The sequence below is a fragment of the Aythya marila genome, assembly GCF_965140915.1.
Source record: "Aythya marila genome assembly, chromosome: 3".
Taxonomy (NCBI): Eukaryota; Metazoa; Chordata; class Aves; order Anseriformes; family Anatidae; genus Aythya; species Aythya marila.
The window spans coordinates 32,957,641-32,979,229 of record NC_139044.1 but is presented as its reverse complement, the minus strand read 5'-3'; the positions used below and the strand labels follow the sequence as shown (position 1 = coordinate 32,979,229).

Below are 21,589 nucleotides of genomic sequence, written 5' to 3'. Positions count from 1 at the left end.
TTACATGAATGACTACTGAATTGAAATATTTTTATAATCTGTACTGTCCATAATTTGCAGCAGAACGTCTGGGCGGTGGCAGACAGGCATGTGTATGTCTTACATGACATCTTCAGGATTCCTAGCCTGTGCGTCCCTCCTTGATCTAGCAAATACAGAATGCTGACGTTCTTGACAACTTGGCCTCTTTTTTTTTTCTCCTTGCAAATACATTTACCACAAGTCTTCCTTTTCAGTGATGGGGCTGCTTCCTAGGAAAGTTTCAGGCTGAGAGATGCACACAGTTTTCCATCCTATAACTAAAAGGTGGTACCATTTCTCTCCCTGTACGATACATGTGTGCATCTTCCACTGACAGCTTCTGCTTAAGACTGCGAGTTAAGGGCCTCATATGAAAAGCTCATTAAATTTATCAGGGTCATTATTGGCTCCATTTCCTTGATACTTATCTGAGCTACAAATCAACACTGAATGTACTCCTTTCATCAGAATCATCAGTTAATACTTGTCAGCATTGACGGGAACAAAGGATGAGGATAAACCCATATTACCCAGGAAATGAAATTAGATTAAAATGATTCTTTTTAGTCTCACTTTGTTTAAATGGAAGCCCTAGATTCAGTCTCTTAAGCTGGCCAAAATTTTTTGGCTTTGGGAGACAGAACAAACTCTTCATTCTATACTGAGATAAAATCTCTGTCTGACCATCCTTGTTTTTTGAAGCTTTGAAACCCAGAGCCCTTCAGAAACAAAAATATTTTTCTTTCTTCTGCTGTGTGCAGAAGTTAATAATGTCTTCTAGCCCAGGTAGCTCTGCTCAGTGAGTTCTACAAATGGAAAAGTCACTGGATAAAGCCTTGAGGTGAAACCAAATGAGAAAATTTTGCAAACAACTAGGTGATGCCTACAGTTATTTTTTTTTCCTAAATTTTTGTGCCATGAGCTGGGAAGACCCCTCTAATTTTGGTGAAGCCTAACACCCGAAACACAAAACAATCAGCCCTGTCTTCAATAGGCCTTTCTCTAGTTCAGGGTTTAGTAAGGATCCCTTAGAGCATGCACCAGCTGTCAACTTGTGACTCCAAAAGCAGGCAGAAACTCTAATTTTGTTTGGCATACATGGGTGACAGCACGTATTGGTTTGTGTTGCCTCCAGATGAGTTGTGGTGGCTTTGTACACAAAAAGATTGCGTAGATTTGATTTCCAACCTAGGACAAGAATCGAGGCTAGAGTCCAGGCACAAAAGAATACTGCTCAAAGTGCAGAGGTTTTATACATTTATAGAATAAGCAATAAACAAAATCTCCGAAGTGCAAAATCTAAATATTTTTGAGTCCTCATCGCGGAGAAGCATGTCACAGCATGAAAGGCAGATCTAAGTTCTTCTCACCAGTGCCAAAGTAGATGTAGCCATACTGCTTAGTCATTGGGACGTGGTAGAACGTCAGTCCCGGCCAGAGCAGACTCCTCAACACCACCACAGCGCCTCCTTTCTCTGGCTGGACAGTCCAGGAGCCTGTAGGAGAATACGTGCTAATGAGTCACTACTGCAAAGAAGGGCGGTGTTCCTGCAGCAAGGGAGAAGGATCGTGGTGTGTTCTGCCTCACAAGTTAACAGTGCACAAGAATGCATCGGTACGTTGGAGTTCCTGACACTTGAAAAGAGGGAAGTCAGAGCAGAAACCTCACTGCTGTTTCTTCTTCCGGCAGTTCAGCGTTATTTGCTGCCTTCATTTCCAGGTGTTTGCATCTAGTTTCACACGGGCACATTCCTACAGCCGTAAAAGTAATGCCATGCATCACAGGAAGGATCTCCTGGGGTTCCAGACTTGTATACTTCACCCTAGGAGAGGCTGCAGCTATTTTTGGCGGCTTCTGAATCAGCAGCAGTTACTCTAACAAGCTCTGCTACCCTTTTGGTCTAGTTACTAGCTATATGGCAATCCTGGACAAATGTGCCCGGGTATGAAATTTCTCCTCAAAATAAACTTACAGCATTAGTAGAAGGAAGAAGAAGGCACTCTTCCTGCTTCAGGAAAGACTTTTCCCTAATGCAGCAACTGGGAAAGAGGAAAAAAAGAAAGCTAAAAGCAGGATATTTCCTGTCTCAGAGAAATTTACAGAAAAGGTTAATTCTATTCAGTCCTTTTTTGGCTCCACCGTTGACGAGGATGTGCATGGTAGGGGCAAAGGGATTAGCTTCAGCATTAATTTTGCTTTGGCTCTGCAGAGGAAGCCCAGAGCCAGTGTGAAAATGCAATTTCTCCTGGATGCAAGGAGCTCTGAGCCACCGAGTATTTGTTTTGTGTTTGACACAACAGCCTGGAAACAATGCCGGAGGGGAGGGGGCTGGAGCATCAACTTGGATTCAATGCTAGGGGCAAGGAGCTGCCAAGGAGAAGAAAATAGGGCTTCAGCACCAAATCAGTAATGCCTAGAGGCTGCGATGTAGGGAAAAAGGTTCTTGCCGAATCTCCATCTAAAAGCAAAAGCAGCAGACCCAAATCAAAAGAAAAAAAAACACCACCCACAATTGGAGCTATCTGGCTATTGCTGGCCTAGAGTTAAGTTGTAAATCCATATGCACCCAATGCCAAAAAACTGCCAATTCCAGAGTAAGCGGAAAGCCCGTAATGTGTTGGGCCAGTTAGACTCTATTCATCCTTGTAGGTAATTTTAGGTTCATCAGTTTGTGCTCTGACTCACGCTTACTCATGTCGTGGTTCGCCTGAGGAAGGGCTTCTGTGATTGCTGTCAGCTGCCGTCCCCCCCCCCCCACATCACAGTAACCTCTGGTTCTTGGCCAATTTTAGTCACATCAGATGAAGGGCTTCAACACCCCCAAGCTCCTACGACAGCTCTCCACAGGACAGGGTCCAGGGGTTGACCGCAGCTCCTGAAGCTACGTGTTTGGTCTGCCAGCAGCTGCACACAGCACAGGCTGGGAGGCTTGCCCAGTAGCCAAAAGGCAACAGCTAGCTTGGGCAACTGGTGGTTGCATGGCTTTGGGGTCTTGCACCCTCACAGTACATGTAGTCTCTTACCCAGCTGATGGCCAACTACAACAGGTAATTTCTTGAGGGAGGAGGGAAGTGATGCTGAAAGGAAATACGTGTGGTGGCTGCAGAATGACGAAGGAATAACACGATTCAAGGTCCTGTAAAACCAGGCGTCACGAGTGCTGCCACTCAGCTGTTTTCTGCCTGTTCTTTGTATTTCTGTTCTTTTCAGAACTTTGTTGGTCATGATTGCTTCTCCTGTCTTTCAGTAGCAAGTTGCACAGGTAGGTTATATTATAATACACAACATAATTCCCATGCCATCTTTGTTCTGTTACCTTTTAAAGCACCCTCTTCGACTACGTGCAAACATGGAACTAAAAGGTCCACGAGAACCCCCTCACCTTCTGTGACAGCCACTGAACTTTCTGACAAACTGCCCCCGGCTGCAGTACAGAAGTACAAAGAGGATATTCACAGTCTGTAAAGACTGAAGAGATTTCTGCAATGAAGGGCTTGCTTCTGACTCACTCAGCCCTGTGTTTACACTACAGACAAACAGCTGGAAATGACAGTAAAGCCAAACACTGACTAATACAGAGCAGGATCAGTACAGGTATGCCATCTCTGCACCTTCCTTGCATTGTGCAGGGATTCTTGTGCAGGTCCGAGATAAAATATGAGCTGGTGTCTCCATAAGCAGTGGGTTCCCATACAAGGCAAGCTCAAGTCTCCCACGCAGCCTCTCCAGTGCCACACACAGGGAAACAAACGGCTGGATCTTTGTCATAGCTGGGGTAAACACACACATCATGGTTCGGGCACAGAGATGAGAAATTCTGACTGAATGAATCTCCTACAAAATCCACATGCTCTTGAAAAACTACTTGGATTGCATGGCAGCCTAGCTGGGGAACCCTCCACCACAAGGTAAATCATCCAGTGACTGAGGGAAAAGTCACCTGCTGTCAAAGCACAAGTTTTCAAATTGCTTTGTGAACTTTGCTTCTGAAGTTTTCAGCATTTGCTAGTGGCAGTAGCTAGTCTATGCATGAGGGTGTTGGACAACAAGTGGCAAGCAAATAGGTCTGACTGTAATCGTGACAAATAACTTCCATTTCTAACACTGAACTGACTTTTCTTTCGGCTCAGGGTTTTTTGCAGCATCAAGCTGCAGAAATGGTCTGCAAGCCTTTCATCCAGAGACTGGTGGGCTTTGCTGCAGCTTTACATGTCGATTTGCAGGGAGGATTGTAAACTTTTGGAAGAGTTTCTCTGACAAGAAAATAATGGAATGAAGAACTCCCATTGTCTGATTTTGGACCAGTCCTCTGAAAAGCAAGTCTGTCAAGGATAGGGTTGTGTCTTGCCTTGCTGGGTGGTAAAAGCCCGTAGGGATTATCTAGCTTGCTAATGCCTCCCAGCATACTGGAAGCATCCAGCACCTTGTGTATACGTGATAGCTTCTATGCGTGTATATAAATATGCATACATTCGTATTCATGCACACAGATGAACTCTCTGCCCCAAACTACCTGTAGTCAAAAAACAAATGCCTGAAGCACATTAAGTGGGAAAGGTGTGAGGGAAAACAGGGATGCTAATGCTCTCGGATCCTACGTTTGTAGTAAGACTTTGTTGTTGGACAAATTCACAGAGAAAGTAGAGTAAATCAAGTTCTGCTTGATTAAATCCACGTATCTTTTTTCTGCAAAAATACACTACATGGACCCACGGTCTCCTCAGAACATTTACCCAGTGTCACACAGGCTTATCAATCTCTGTAGAGTATTCATCAACAGTTAACTCTACTGATCAAACGAGCTTCCCATACACTTTCAGACCTGGCAGAAATGGACAGATGTAACTGAAGACTTTTATGCTAGATCTCTGAAGGCTGTGATGGGCAACTGCTTCATTTTCCTACCATCAGTCCAAGCTGCAAAGTCTCAAAGGGCTCAGATGTGTCATTTCATACATGCAAGGCCTTTGAGGAATATTACATTATACTTCCCAGCTCTTCTCTGATCCTTGATTCTGCATCTACTTCTATGCAAATGGGGACAATAAAGTTTTGCTGATGCTACATAAGACTACTTGTGAAACGAGGACCTGAACAAAGCAAGCAGGGTGCTTAAAGGCAATCCCAGCTGGACCATCACAACGTACAGAGGCTGAGATCAGAATGAATTATAAGTAACTGCCTGAAACTCTAATGCCATCTTGACTTAGGTCCTGTTTTCAGCCATGACAGTGCCCAGTCATAGAGCTGCTATTAACTGTGCAGCACCAAATGGCAGCAGCAGTGCCATCTTTCATCATTTACTAACCAAATCACTGGGAAGATGTCTCTAATCATCTTTGATAGCTGAATTCATTCAGTAAACTTTTCCAGACTGCACTCCTGCAATGCAGAAAACCCATTCAGAAACTGCATTTGATAACGCAATGCTGGTGGCTGCCTTCAAAGAAGATATCACGACCAAGTTCTGGAACTTGCCTGCTTACCTCGGTTCTTTTTGTTAAAGCTTAGTTGAATTACAGTCCAGAATCTCAGTACTGATTTTTTCCATTCCTCACCATGTTAGCTACATTCAAGGAAACAGTCCAGAAAACAAAAGTTAATATTTGAATTTAAGAGACATGGAGTTGTTCTCCTTGAAAGATCCAAGACAACTTGTATTGTCTTCCATCACAGCTCAAATCTCACAATCTTCAAACAATGTGATGTTTTTTCAGCCCCACCTTTCTTGCAGGAGCTTTAAATATTGTTGTAAAACACTCAAACTATTTTAATCAGTAGCAAATGAACAGCATAAAATAATAGTTTAAAATGAACGTTCCTTCTTTCTCCTTCAAGAGAAAGCTTTAGAAATGCATTTAATAATACAATATAAAAAGGGATCAGGAGAATTATGAAAAATAGGTGCTGCATTTATCTTTTTCAATAAATAAACTTCACTTTATTATAATCAGTTCTCAGAGTAAAATGGGTAGGTGTGGGCCTGAATTAATATAAAAATACTGAAGCAGGATGCAGGGTTCAAATCCTTTCCAACATTGGCTCATCATTACCCCTGTGCTCACCATTACACCTCTTTCAGGCGAGGTGTCTCTTAATGTGTGACTGGGAAGCTCAGAACATCAGCCTGTAAGGTACACCAAGAATCCTCAATAGAAGTAGTCAGGAAAACATATATAGATATATATGTATTATTTTTTGCATTGGAGGGAATACAACTACAACTAGGAGATGGCAAGTTAGAGCTGGCTTTCCTACAGTTAAACACTGCTTTTAAGTTGCATCTGAGCAAGAGGTGCAGCCTGTGTCGTCCCTAAATCGAGCAGCGGGGTTAACTCGCTCATCATGCAAAGCTTGATGAGGTGCAGGGAAGTGGAGGTCATAGCTCTCACGCTAGAGATTTTTCATGGCAACACTGCTGTGATAAGGTTTCTGTTCTTCAAAATACATATTTTTAAATGAGCAAAATAGTTCTTAAGCTGCACCCAGCAAACCTAAGGAAGCCAAGCGCTGCCTGTTACTGCTCCAGAAGGGAAGGGAGGGAGCTGCTGTGTGGGAGGAAAGAGCATGGGAAAAATATCCGCTGGATGAAGATCTGGAGCTTCCTATTCCCCCTTTGGAGCAGGCTGCAGCCTCCACCCCTCCAAACCCAGGCAGGAATTCTGAGGAGTTCCTTACAACTTTCCAAACAAGAAAGCACTTTGAAGATCCTGATGCTCACCCAGTGTTAAACCGCTGCCTTTTTTATGGCCCTTCAACAGCTGCCAGGACACCAGGGCTGAATTTCAAAAGTCAACCTCCTTCTTCTCAGCTTCTTCTTCCCTTGCAGTCGCCAATAGAAATCCCTGTCTCATCCCCTGCGTCTGTCTCGGCTATGGGCTGAATCTTGCAATTCAGAGGGTGCATGAAACATTAGCTTTTAAACAAAAGCCTTTTAAGAGGGCTGTTTGCAGGAGAAGTTTCCTGCTGTAACTGGTCCACTTTCAGTATGACCTCTCATAACATCGCTGCTTTGGAGGTGATTCAGCAACGCTTAATTTCAGAGCAAGCTTGAGAAGAAACAGCTTTAAAAGCTAGACAGCCCGACACAGACTCCATGTCGCACAAGCTCACACAGGGTCATAAAAGTGACATTATCAATTCCTCTTCAAAGAAGGAAATGCCTCTAGGGAAAAGCAGCTACGCCGTGGTTGCACTTACCAATAACACAATATGCTGCTGCAAGAGCAGGTCGTAATGCGTCATTCTGCAGTCAATCCAGAGTGAGAGGAAAGTACTGAGTTACAGGACAAATATTAACACCTAGCGAGGGCGAACACAACCATTTCCCTTTGCAAAAGCAGCTGCTGCTTGGCTGTGTGACCCCAGGCACTTAGTTCTGACAGCGCTCCACTACACCCCTGGGACGTAACTTCCATTTCCCTCCAGCAGAAAATCCTACGCTGGGGAGAGCTTCCTACTCCTAACTCACTGTCTATAGGGAACAAAGAGCAATTGCAAAGCAGAGCAGCTGTAAGGAAAGGTCACTTTGCTCTGGCTCTCAACAAATTTCACCACACGGACGTTTCACACGCAGCCTACCAGCCAGAAGGACGCATCCAAACACTGCGGGGCTCAAACTCCTTCGTGCCACTTACTGGCTGCAAACTAAATTTCTTTCATTTGCTTGACACGCCACCTGCACCCCATATGTTAACACTGCTGTCAATATTTCCAATTCCCCATGTAACTATTTAATAACAATTAAATAGAAACACAGACTGGTTGCAGGTTCACTACTATTTTAAAAAGCCACCAGAGCCAGGAAAGTGGAGCTTACAAACAGGCAGATGCTGCCAGGAGGCTCTTGCGTGGTCCTAATGCCTGCCACATCTTTGACACACAAATAAAACCATGCCCAAACCTCAAAGTAAACCAGTCCTACTTCAGAGGCTTCCTGCTGATGAGGAAGATTCCAGGGTTGCAGCTTTGTCCCACATTCACAATATTCAGGTGAAATTCGGGCCATACCTAGACATCTGACATCAGTGCTGTTTAATTCAGTCAAAGCAGCCTCTGCCCTCAAACCTTTATTCCCACCCTCATCACTCCTTCATCATGAAGCCTGCAAAAGTGTTTTATTTACTGCTCAGCAAACGAGGTCAGGGAAACGATCTGGTTGAAAAATAGTCTAGTCAAAAATAAAGTTATTTTTCCAGCTGGAATCTGGGTGCACAGCCAGCAATGTGGATACAAAAGGAGGGACAATACACAGACATAAATGAGCAGCAGAGGATGGGAAGCACTGACAAAGCTAGCCCAGGAGTAACGCATATCTAATTACAGCCTCCCTTTTAGCCCAGTTACGTTGCCTGTTAGTCCTAAATCCACGTGATAATTAGAACAGCACCAGAATCCTTTCTCCCACCAGCTAGTTTTTTACTTTTTTGTTGTTGCTGTTTTGTTACGAAAAAGATGTGGTCTTGGCACAGAAAGCAGCCAGAACAAGGATTCGGAATGGTGCTGTGCACTAGAGGAAACAAGACAATATGCAATCAAAACTTCTAAATAGCGGGAAAAACTAATTCAAATCCCTTCTGTTTGGATAATGACAACAAAAATACGGATCATTGTATCTTGGGTCCTCTGCAGTAAATTTAGAAATCCCTCTGAGCAGCAGAACACCCTCCTTCCACAGCACAGGTTTATGCTGGATCCTGTCACACTCCATATTTCTTGTTCAGCTGGTCGCTGTGGAAACGTTTTTGGAGCGTGCCAGGAGTCACGTAGCATCTACCTGGGGAGCCCCTGCATTAATCCGTCACCTTCGTGGACTTCTGTGAGCCCATTGGTTCGCAGGAAGAAAAAGAAGGAGTCTCTCGCTCCTCCCCGCTCTGAATGAAAGACGCTTCCTCTAAATCTTGCTACAGGATTTCAGGCTCAATTCAGCTTCTTTGGGGCTTTTGTCACCAAACAAATGTGATGTCTTTGAAAGAAAGATTAACAGTTTGATGAAAGGATGCAATGGACAGCTTTGTTCTAGCCATCTTCCCCCTAGAGCTTTCGGTCACTGTCACTTTCTTACCCGAGGGAGAATATCTGTCTGACTCCCAGAGGAGATTATGGCCACCTTGTAAGATTTTGCCTCTCCTGATAACAAAGCACTGGCCACTTTGAGGAGGTGATAATGATGAACAGGGGCTGGATTACGAGCAAAGAACCTCACATTGATCTCTGAATTCTGAGAGAGCACAAAGCAGTCAATGCTGGGATTCAAAGCCCACTGAATGCTTAGAGCACATCCAATTCACCCTCCTGCAGGAGGGGCGAGGCTACAAACCCCATCAGTCCCCAAGGTGTACTTCTCACCTCCTCATCAAGTTAGCATGACTAGTTAAAAGGACTTGGGATGAAAAACAGATGGCAGGGCACAGATCACGAACAGTGGATGTTTTCATGCTAGGCTAGATACAAATTCTGGCCCAAATTACCTGAAGAGTTTACCAGTTGCTGAGAATACTGTCACTCAGAGCATGCCCACACAGCACAGTACAGCTAGGGTGATATTAAAGCTAATTCCAAAGCTTTAGACTAAGGAAGGATAGACTAAGGATGGCTAAGCATCTTCTAGTACCTGGAATAGCCTGGAAACCTATGCACAGCACAACTGCTGTACAAATACGCCCACAGATCAACTGTCCCTCGACCTTTTTCCTCCACGCACAGCCACACACCCCTTCAGCATGCAGAATTTGTGGACAGCAAAAGCAGTGCCCGTTGACTCCCTCTCTGCAAAAGTTGTACAGCCAAAGGAGCAGCAAACGGCAGAGGAAAGCCACGTGCAAAGAGCTGGCACCAATGCCAGCTGCTGCACAGGCAGGAACCGCACCTCCTCACGTGGAGCCCCTTCAGAAATAGATCACTGCGAGCAAAAGCTGACCTGCTTAGGGCTCATTCCGACTTCCAGTAACAGACAGACTGCCCTGGGATTTCCTCTTCGAGTGATTTTTCATCATTCCCTAAAAAAAGGGTTTAGCTCGAGGCTAACAGAGTGATAAAACTACAGTTCCTGGTTCTGAGGCTTTACCAGCATTTCCCCATCAGTTCAACTGGAAGTTCATCTCCTTTTCACATCCAGTGAACCAGGAACTGGGCGGGCAATGTTTTCCTTTACTGAGGAGGAACAAATCTTGAACACAATCCCTGGAAAGTTGCTACGAAGACTGTGCTTCCGTCCTCCTTATTTCACTGCAGCAGTCAGGAGGGTGAAAGTCCCCACCACTGTTGATGGGCAGCCCTGATCCAGGATAAACTCACCCAAGGCCTCTGACTAAACAAACCCCCTGAGGTGATACAGACCTAGGACCCAAAAGTAGTGAATGCACTCTTTTATTACCCGCAGACACAAAGCCAAAGGAAAACAGACTCCTTTCCAGAAAGCAAGGCAGATCATGGACAGCCAGTCAAAAGTTGGCTCTCCAGCTGGCTCTGGAGTCCTCCTGCTGTGCTGCCACCAAGGACCACACCTGTAGGAGCGACAGCATCTTGGATTGTTCCCAGGGAACTTTCTTGGGCCTCTCTAAGAGTGGCCTCTAAAAGCTAACCTCTAAAGCCTCTGGCTTCTAAAGGCTCCCTCCTAGTCCAACATCACTAGCAACGATGAAGAGTGGCTCTACCTTTGTAGGAGGTAGGAAACATGCTTATGTGTTTGGTACATCCATTGCATGCCTCTGGTCACTAAGGATGCTGAAAAAGCTTTTTAAAAATCCAGTGACCATTCCAGAAATTGCCTAAGCCTGGATCTCTTCATCTCCTTACCTACCGTTCAGGATGTCAATACACCACACACAGCCTGGGAACCCAGGCTTTACCTTCTCGATCTGATCTTCTTGGTGCTTTTCTTCCTCGTTTTACTTTTCTGTAGTTTCTTTTTCTGTGCTCAACGCTGAGAATGCTGGCACCATAGTGCACCCTGCTGGAAACCAGCAGCTACAGCCACCCTAGAATTATATCTGACTTCAGTTTTAACAGAGAAATTCAGGTACCAGATAAAAAACACCAATTAATTAATAACCCATTAAGCCAACTGCTCAGTTCAATCCCCACATCTGAAAGCCACCAGCTGTTCTGATCCACAGACATCTGTTGTACTCCCTCCGTGCCACCGTCCTATAAAGCTTGGTTGCTGAAACCACTTGTTTAAATGTCAGGTAACTCCAAGAGATACCATTGCTCAGTTTCACAGATTCACTGAGTCTGAGGATTACCTCTCCTAAACAGGAACGAGGATAGCTACGAGCCACAAGAGGTATTTTGGTTTACATTTTGGCTACCTCTTTTTTTTCCCTTGCTAACACGCAGCACTGCCCTCTCATTCATTATGGGTCTTTTAGTTTGGATTTCAGTGAGACAGCTTGAAAAGCCTTGTCCCCGTGTGGCTCTTGGCAGGCTAAGAAGTAAAGTGCTCTTGCTCTCAGCTTTCACAGAGCTGGGGAGGTGCTGCTTATTGTTAAGCAATGAAAGGGGAGGGCTCAGGTCACATCTGTGAAATGTTAGCGGAGAAGGGAGGCTGGGTGAAAGTAGGTGGCCAGCACAGCATAGCACTTCGCTGGATTTTGCAAGGCCACTGGGGAGATAGGCAGCCATTTGTCTTCGAGCCCTGATAACAGCCCGGCTCGCACTCTGCTGGCTAGCTGGGGTTGTAAATACCTCTGCAGACACAGACTCTTCGAATGGCTGGAGACTGGAGGCTGATAGGGGATTAATCGCCTGGGGGTGGGGGGACAGTCCAAAAGGGAGTTAATTAGCTGTGTTAATGCATGGAGATAAAGCAGGTTCATGTCTCCTGGGCCTCTTCCTCCCAGTACCTGGGCTTTTGGGGTAGGCGAGATGAGGCTACCAAAATGGCCCTTGAGAGTGGCCAAAGGAAACTCTCTCTCACTTAAAAATGTAGCCTCTCCATCGTCAAGGCCCCATTAAGCACAAGGTTTTGCTAAACTGATAAAGAGTGTGCTAATGAAGCTCAGAGGACAGGAGGTTAGCATTCTAAGCCAGGCTACTGTTCAGGAAGTTTAAAGAAAGGCTAGCGCCCAAAGTCAAGGAAATAGTCACAAAGCCCTGTCTGTAATGCTGTAAAAGGAACACTCCCAAAGCACTGCACTTTTGGGTGAAGAGATAAAATAATCTTCTGTCTAGACAGTTCTACGCCCCCTCTAACTGAATCGTGAAGCAGCATGTGGACATGGCTCATCATTATCCCCCCTCTGTATACTACTCATTTAGGTCAATGCCATAAAATCTCTCCTTGTGTTAGTCAGCAACTGCATCTGAGGAAATCTCAGCTCTTCAGATCACACTCCGTGATGGACAGTGATAAGTCAGGAGTCTCCTCAATGCTCTTTTTAGCCTTCCTGTGTTACAGCTCGGGAAGTAAAGCCAGCTGTATTGAGAGCCCTGCACTTGGAGTCACTGCCTTAGGAACCCGCTGTCACCTTTGTGTCATTGTCACTGGTAATGAAGAAGCCAAGCATCGTTCTCCATAGCTGTCACCAAATTTCCCAAGGTGTACCAGGAAGTCATCTGTTCTGGGCTCCCACATACCACTGACAATTAAATTGAACTCAATTACTCACATCTAGTATTTGTGTTTGTATTTCAGGTTGTGTTTCCATTTGGCTAGGACACATCTCCCAGCATGGCATCCAGCATGACGCTAAGATACCAAGAAATGCACTCATCCATTGCCCTTGCTAGCAGGCAATCATTCCGCTCTTAAGATTTCTACCTAGTTTTTCCTTTCGGTTTTTCTAGCTGTAATTTCCAGCTGCTGGTTCCTGTTATGGTTTTCTCCGCTATACTAGACCTTCAGTACCCAATACTTAAACTCCGTGGAGTATTTACACAGTGTAATACAGTCATTCTCGTGTTCTTTTCTGCAAGATAAACAGATTGAACTGTTTATGTCTCTCACCAGCCCTTGAATCATTCTGTGGCTCTTTTCTGCAACTTCTCTAGTTTTGCAATGTGCAGTAATACAGCCCTGATCCCACCAGCAGTATAGCAAAAGTAAAGTCACCTCCCAGTTCCTATTTGCTACGCCCTTGTTTATACATCTACAGATCATATTAGCCTTTTTAAGTCTCAACATCAGACTGAGAGCTTGTGCTCAGTGGGTTGTGTCTGGATTTCCTCTCAGAGCCACAGCTTCCAGAATACAATTCTCAGCCTCGCTCGTGCTCCCTGTTCTTGTATACTTGATTTTGCACTTACACCAAAACGTACTTTATTTAAGTAAGCTTAGTTTACCAGGTCTCTGTGGGTGTCTCGCCTTTGTCATTATCTGTCTCTCCACCACTCCTGCATTTCTATATCATTTATAAATACACTGAAGAATATCAGCACTGGCACCAGTCCCAGCTGAAACCCCTTCTGACCCTTTCCAGGAACACACCCATTCAGAGCTTTTTGAATCACAACTACTAATCAAGATTAGTTTAGGGGAGGATCTCTGCAATGCTGGGATTTATTAAAGGTTAGCATCATAAGTATGCCACAAGTCTTCTGAGATAATGCATTCAGGAGCAACTTTTCTGGCTCTGCCATTCTCATGTTTTGGCCCACAGTAAAGGTTGTCTAATCCTTCTCTCACTTAGCAAATAGTCTGAAAACCGCCTGAAAGAGTATTTTATTGTCTTCATTTGATGCAAGTCCATATTCTTATTTTCATTCCAAATACAAACCAGAAAAAAAAAAAATTGTTGAGCATTTCTGCCCTTCCATGTTCTTATCAGCCATTTTACCATCGCCAATTAGTGACGGATTCCAGTACCCTTACTATGCTTTCTTTTCCTGTCAATATACCCGAAAAAAATTTTTCTTACGGTTGTCAAACAAGCCAGCAATGAATTACTCCAGGTTATTCTGTCTTCCTTTGTCATTTCTTATTCATTATAAATTCCAATTTATATTGATCATTAATCATACCTGACTTTCTACATTTCCTTTTATATTGATTTTTAATTCTAATTCTTGCTCTTATGACATCAACAAACTGCAGTAGGCTTTGAGCCAAAAGTTGCTGTTTCTTGACTGGGAGCCATGACTTTTGACTAAACTCTTCTCACAGAATTCCTGTTTTACTCATATCTTTTCCTATCTACAATTTTCTTTCCCTTTGCCTCTGACAAACCTCCCCTTCTGCATCGTTTTTTAACAGCGCCCTGTTGGTGTCCCTTATCTCCATATCAAAGTGATCTGAGTCAGTAATCTGTAACAAACCTTCAAAGTCAATTTATTGCTTTTCTGAAGTGTATTTTCAAAGTTTAAGAACTGAATTATCCATCCCCAATTTTAGTTCCTCCCAAGCTTTCCATTCTACACTAGTACCCTAGGCTTCCTCCCATCCTTTTCCTTCAGAATGTAGCAGTGCCTAAACTGGTACGATGGTCACAGTAAAGTCATCCTTTCCTCTCCATTTTCACTTTCCCCGTCATGTCAGTGTGTGACAAGTGACTATTGTTTCATATCCACCCAACATTAGGTCAAGTGAAAACGCTATAGGCATGCTAGGAATTACTGCTGTTTGCTTTGCTGTTTTATTATCTACAAGCATATGTAAAACTGCCACAACTCTAGTTCCTGGAATGCTATTGCCCATGGTGCCGAACTCCATGCAACAGAAAGGACGGCACTGGCAATCTGCCAGCAGCTCAAAGGCTACATTTAATTGTGCATAAATTTGAGCAGATTGTCTGCTTAGACTAGAGCAAACAAGCTTATCTTTAATGCAGACATATGGCCAGTAAAACCTACAGATCTCAGCACGCAACGTTTTGGCCAGCTGGCCATTTGGATCAGAAAGAAGCATTGCATGATCTGATACTGTGGTGACAAGGAGATCAGTATCACAACCCACCCATGTTCAAAAATTATGAGTCAGGCCACTCAAATTCACGAGTTTTGCTCAGAGCTGGAGATCTTAAAAGGGGGTAAGCAGACTGAATTTGTCTATGAGAAGGTAGTGTTCACATTCTCCCACTTTTCTCTCCAATCATAAAAAAAAATGTTCGTTTGTTTTTTATAAAAAGTCACATAGTCACTTGCCTCTGGGAGCTGAGATCCCAAGAAAAAGCAGACAGACTCAGTGTGATCAGGGGAGGAGCACCAACATATTCTGAACTCTTAAAGTATACAGATAACCACAAAGATAGACACACGAGCAGAATCTGGAACCTGCAATCACCACAGATATCACTGGTAAAGATAAGGGCGGCAGACAGTTTTGTTATAAAACTCCAGTTGCTGTACTCTTGCACTAAACTCTCTGCTTTTACCATTGCATCCTTGATTCAACCTGGTTTTAGCTTCCTTTCTTCCCACCTCTCAGCTGTCAAATAAAATCTTCTCTCTGCCTCCAGCCTTCCATTCTGTAAGACACCTCTGTTCTCCCATAACGACATGCCACTTTCTGACAGTTACCCTCTTGATAACCATCACAGATGCTCAGTCTCCAATTAATAAAGAAAACTATTCCAACAGAGTTGTTACATTTAGACAGGGGAGAAAAAAAAAAAAAAAAAAAAAAAAAGCAGCCTTTCCTCCCTCAGTCCTGTTCTTTAGGTCTTTTAAGATATTGGGGTAATTCTAGCCAATTCAGGCTGTGAACATCACTGAGATGTTGCTCACCTACTGGTCCATTTTTTATGTATTTGCTGAGGGGAAAAACAATTCTCTGCTTCAGTCACAATCTATTCTGAATGCAATAGGTTTGGAAATTCCTGCTTCAACTCAGATAACAACTGTTCAAGAAAGGAGCTAGCCAGGAAAGACAGGAAAAGCTTCAGGTCAAAATGTGGGGATTTGCCAGAACTGTGAACAACATGTCAAGAAATAGAGAAAGCATTGTCTGCTCTCGATCAGGACTAACATGCACTGGCAGAGTTGAAAGAAAGTGATCCAAGAACCAGAGTTCAAAAGCTTTGCAACCAAGAATGGGAGACTTCAGCGGAGCCACACTGATAAAATCAGTGCAAAGCTTGTGTCTGTCCCCTCTTCCTTTTTTTTTTACCCCCACTTTTTCACAAGCAACCAGTACGTTAGACAGCCTGAACGCTTGCTAAAGAGGTGGGTTGATCTTTCTTTAATGTCAGAGCTCCTTTCTGCATATGATAGAGTGCAATTAGAGAGGGTGCATGCTTTGCTGATCCTTTAATCAGTTCCTGTCTTACTTCCTTAGCCTGACAAGCTCATCTCATCAATCCCCAGGTTCAGTCCAAGCAAGAGCAGGACAATACAGCCAGAGCTGCACAGGCACCATGATGAATCTTCTACTCTTCCATTAAGAAGCACTCAACTACACTTGAACTCAGGTAGCCTTTAATAGGTAACTTTTCTGAGGAGACTGAGAACTGCATTAAGAGCAACAGCCTCCTGGGAAGAGGGCAAAGGTTCACGCTTATCCAAACCTCAGGTTGCCACAGGAAGACAAACGTGATGGTGACATGTCTGAGTCCCACTTCCTACCTGCCACTGGGTCAAAGAGCTACAAGTCACATTTGATTTAAAGACTTCCACAAAATCTCCATCTTTGTGTCTAATATACAGCACGACCTGCCAGTTGCCTGAACCCTTGAACTAGATGGGAAGCTGCAGGATAAGGGGTCCCTAATCTTTAGAAGCTGCCATTCCCCATCACACTGAAGCTGGCAAAAACCAGCTCTGCGATGCAAACTAGCCTTCAGGCTCTTATCCCGTGGTGCCAGTTTCCCAGTGGAAACACGTAAAGCACTGCAGATTCATCTCCTGCTGCAGTGGCTTTGTGCCTGCAGGTCTCACAAAACTAAAGAGTCTCCCTATCAGAAACCCTAGAAAAAGAGAGGGGGAAAAAAAAAAAAAATCTAACTAGAAGCAATGCCTTAACTGCCATACAAAACTGCAACTAAGATTTTCTTAGGAAGCATCTAGGAGCTAACCCCACTTGCCATACTCCTTTTTGAGTCTAAATGAGCAATTCAGTGAGCCAGTGTATGTAAAAACATGCAGTATGGCCAGACTACATTTCTGAAAAATGACTGCAGCAAAGACAGTAGCAGTAAGTTGGACAGTTTTGATTTTAGTGCTGTTTATACACTGAAGAGTCAAGAATTTTCAGAATTCAGGACACAGCTCACTAGTTTCATTCTCCCTTCTCTTTTGGCAGAGGAAAGATTGGGCAAATATATATATATATATATTCCAGTTCTTACAGCCAATTCTATCTGGCACGGGACAGCTACTATCCTACTATCCTATCTTGCTACTCCAGAACAGAAATAAAATAGCAAACGTGAAGTCTGATTGTGACTCAAAAATTCTTCTAGACAGCAGGATGTGGAAATGTTTGGCCCAACCCAAAAACTCACCATATCAGCAAAAAGCAGTGGTTTTTAGGAGAGAAAAAAAAAAAAAAAAAAAAAACACTCATTCCCACTTTTCAGACGTAAAGCAGTTCTGTAGAATTCTATGTACTTCGAAATGTAGCACAGTAACGAGGAATGCAGCTGCAGACCAGGTGGTAGATATAATGATTTACTCTCTCTGAATGAGAAACTAAATCCCTGTTCAGAGCTCCAGAAGCAAAACAGCAACATAAATCCAAACTGGTAACATCTCTTTAGAGAAATACCTCACCAGAGGAATCCCTGGATGAGGTTCAATGTATTATATTTAACAGTTGCTCAGAAGAACAGTAGAGATGTGAACTGAAGATACATTCCAGTATGCACATCTTCCATTCTCCTTCTGCAATGTATAATCCTGCTAGAGGACCGATTATTCCACACTACAGTATTTCCAACACAGTTTATCAAAATAAAGTTTCAACCCAGCCTCTCAAGGATATCAGTTAAGCATTAATGAGAGCTCATTTAGGCAAAGAAAAGCAATACTGGGTGGGATGGAAGGTGTGAAATACTTCAAACCATGTAACTCCACCAGTGACAGGGAATTTATCTCCCCCCATAGGGTCACCAGCTGTCACAGGCTTTACAGAAGTCAGGAGGGAATACAGCACTGAGACTGAGGGGGGAAGTGATGGTGTGATCAGAAGACCTTTTGTAAGGATGCAACAGCCCTAGTACACTTATCATTTTAAGTGTTTATAATTGCTTAAAAAAAGGAATTAAGTATAACGTTTAGTAAAGAATAATGTTTACAGGTTAGCAGGGGGTTCCCCAAAGCATACCAACGCCACTGTAACCCACGCCTTGTCTCTGAAAGGGAAGACTGCCTTCCCTTTCATTGCATCTCTTGACTCTGCTGTTTTTACCTGGTGGGATATCATGCTCCAGAGAGTCCAGAAAGTCAGTGGATGGGTCCCAGTTAGCCTTTTCCAGCAGGGTTTTATTCTTCAGGTTACTAGGCTCCGTAAAATGGAAATAGGAACTTAGTTTTTTTGCCTCCGTCAAAGAAAGACCTGCAAACAGCCATTCCTGACCATTAATACAGTGAGCTGGGCTAATGCACATGGCATCACAGACAGTTACGTTGTTTCTCTAACGCCCACAGGACAGAATCACAGTCTTTCTCCAATGGACTCCGTGGAAGTCCACAGATTTGCCACAAGAGGGTGGCACTACTCCCCGCTGCATTGTGGACCACGCTAACTGCAGTCCCAGATACGCAGTGGGCACTGAGGCAAGACCAACTCTCTGCCCGTTTGGTTACATACTATATACAGATGATGAACTCATTGCAGCTGTAATGGCTAAACACTGGCATAAACCACACACAGACAAATGAAACTACAGGTTTAATGACTCAGAGATTCTCCTCCCACCTCCCAGAGTTGAATCGTGCACCTGAACATTAGTGATTATATTCACAGCTCTGTGGTGTGAGTCAGAATTGCAGGAGTGGCACCGGATTGTCTCCTCCCTGTTCATCTTACCCGGGTCAAAAATAAACCTGAAATCAAAGCATCAGCTAGAGAGAGAAAGTCATCTTCGTTTACAGCCTTTATGATCAAAGTGCAGTTGATTCTGATAAAGACAATGGGAATTTACCTTCAAAGTTTCTGTTTTCATGCACAGACCCAAGAGGAGTCTTCACAAATGCACCTCGGGGGACGATACCAACTGCTCTGTCTATCTGGTCTATCGTAGCTATGAGGCGGTCCTCCTCCTTGATCACAGGCTTTTAAAAAAGAGGCAAGTTTTAAAGGCAGGGCTTTCCTTCTTGTTGTTTCTGTAAATAAACTCAAAGTGACAATAGAAACCACAACCAACTCATCTTGGTGCCCAATGGCTACCCAAGGATGAACACAAAACAGCCATTCTTCTCATAAGATATGACAGGAAACATGGCTAGGAGCAGAGTCTAGACTCCCAAGAGAATTACCTGTCCCTCCCTTCACTCAACCATTTCCTCCCTCTCAATTAAGCTGCTTTTGACTATTCAGTTAGAAAGAGTGATACCTGCACTTCCTGCCTAGAGCTTCAGACACTGCAGTGAGGATCTGTACCAATTGCTCATAATAAAACATGAAAGAGAGAGGATATTCCTAAGCCATATCTAAGTCCAGGAATAATTGAAGTAAGAGTTCAATCAAGAAGCTGTTGCTATACAATGACAGAGGACAGGAAGGTGGGTATATTCCACCTGCTGTGACCAGGGAGATTCTTGACGGCATGCATTTTGGAAGGAGCATTACCTATGGGTAATACTCCAAGAACTAGAGAACAAACCATAGGAACAGCCTTTCTAGGCAGATGTAAAATAGGAGATATGGAGTCCCACTTGTCTCCCGTTCTTGCTTCCATAACTTTTTGGGCATCAGTCAGTGGTGTCCAGGTAAAAGTGTGCTGGTTCTGAAAAAAGAGCTGCCCCCAAGTGGGAAATTTTGCCTGGAGCCTCTGGGACACATGCCAATTATCAGAATTACTATGAATGAAGACAGTTACATGAAGACAGGCTGAGGGAGTTGAGGTTGTTCAACCTGGCAAAGAGAAGGCTCCATGGAGACCTTACAGCAGTTTTCCAGTGCCTGAAGAGGGCCTACAGGAAAGCTGGGGAGGGTCTCTGTCAGGGAATGTAGGGATAGGACAAGGGGTAAGGGCTATAAACTAAAAGAGGGTAGGTTTAAATTGTATATTTGGATAGAATATTTGGATAGAAATTCTTTATTCGGAGGGTGCTGAGGCCCTGGCACAGGCTGCCCAGAGCAGCTGTGGCTGCCCCATCCCTGGAGGTGCTCAAGGCCAGGCTGGATGGGGCTTTTGGCAACCTGGTGTGGTGGGAGGTGTCCCTGCCCATGGCAGGGGGCTGGAACCAGGTGGCCTTTAATGTCCCTTCCAACCCAAACCACTCTGTGATTAAACAAGTAGGACCCAGGCTGTTCCTGTGACCCATCAGCTGTCTATTACATACGAGGAGCCGTCTGTATGGCACGAGGGGTACAACTGCAGCGAAAGGAGCTTGAAAAGCGTTTCGTCGTGTTTACCTCCACACCGTCTTCGAGCAATCTTTCGGCATCTTCCGCGCTGACCTCGGCGTACTCGTACTGAAAACTCGGGTCCCCCTGGAAGCGACCCTTCAGCCTCTCCGCCTGCTCCCCCACCTCCTTGGCCACCGGCGTCAGCAGGCTCCACTCCACGCAGTCCAAGCTGCCGGCGACAACACACCTTGGCGCTCCCATCCCTCGGGGCTCTCTCCAGACCCCCAAACCCTCCCCATCGCCCCCCAACACCGTTTCTTTTTGGGGTTGGGGACTCCCATCCCGCTCCCTCTCCCACTCCCCCGGCCACCTGTAGAGGCGGCTGCGGGGCGCGGCGCGGTCAGCCCCCAGCCCCTGGGCGATGTAGTAGGTGCCGCGCACGCCATGGACGCAGCCCCAGAACCAGACCGCCTCGAAGCGGTAGTCGCGCTTCAGCAGCGCCAGCGAAGCCCCCAGCGCCGCCCGCTTCTCCGGGCTCAGCCCCGCTCCCCCGCCGCCGGCCGCCAGCTCCAGGGCGCCGGGCAGCCCCTCCGCCTCCATGGCCGCCGCGTCGCCGTCGCTGGGCAACCGGCAGGCAATGGCGGCGCCTCGGCAACGGCCGCCATGGCAACGGCGCGGCGGCCCCGGGGGGAAAATGGCGGCCGCGCCCCGCTGGGCTGAGGGGGGAGGTTGAGCGGGCAGGGCTGGGTGTGTCAGGGCTGTGTAACCCTAACCCGTTACCCGAGCCCCCGGTGTGGCAAGCAGTGTGTTAAGCGTGCAGCCCCGCGTGGGTGTGTGTCGTCCATCGGTGTCCCTCAGAGGGATGAAGCCAAAGGTGTCCCTAAAAAGCTGGAGGACACCCCATGGTGGAGGACACCTTGGCTGGGATCCCACCAACAGCTCCATTTTCCTCATGTCTTACACAGCCAGCACCACAAATTACCTCAGAATCTCACTGCACAGCATAATTTTACTGACCTTGCCATCTATCTCCTGCACCTCCATAAGTAGATGGCTTTTTTTATTATTATTATTTTTAACCGACACTATTTGGATCACTGTGTGGGGCCCTGTTTTGCTGAATCACACACAGACAGACATTCGTGAAATAGCTCCTGCCCTAAAAATCTTGCAAACCA

At 45.1% G+C, this 21,589-nt stretch overlaps 1 protein-coding gene across 1 annotated transcript; it reads right to left on the bottom strand.

Moving 5' to 3' along the window:
- Positions 1-22: 22 nt before the first annotated feature.
- Positions 23-21,011, bottom strand: RSPH9 (radial spoke head component 9; the record flags this gene model as incomplete). The annotated part of the gene is made up of 5 exons (XM_082757861.1): positions 23-1,517; positions 18,306-18,452; positions 19,042-19,171; positions 20,478-20,640; positions 20,782-21,011. 5 exons carry the CDS (start codon positions 21,009-21,011, stop codon positions 1,357-1,359), a joined length of 831 nt encoding a protein of 276 aa, XP_082613987.1. The 3' UTR covers positions 23-1,356.
- Between the last annotated feature and the right edge of the window lie 578 nt (positions 21,012-21,589).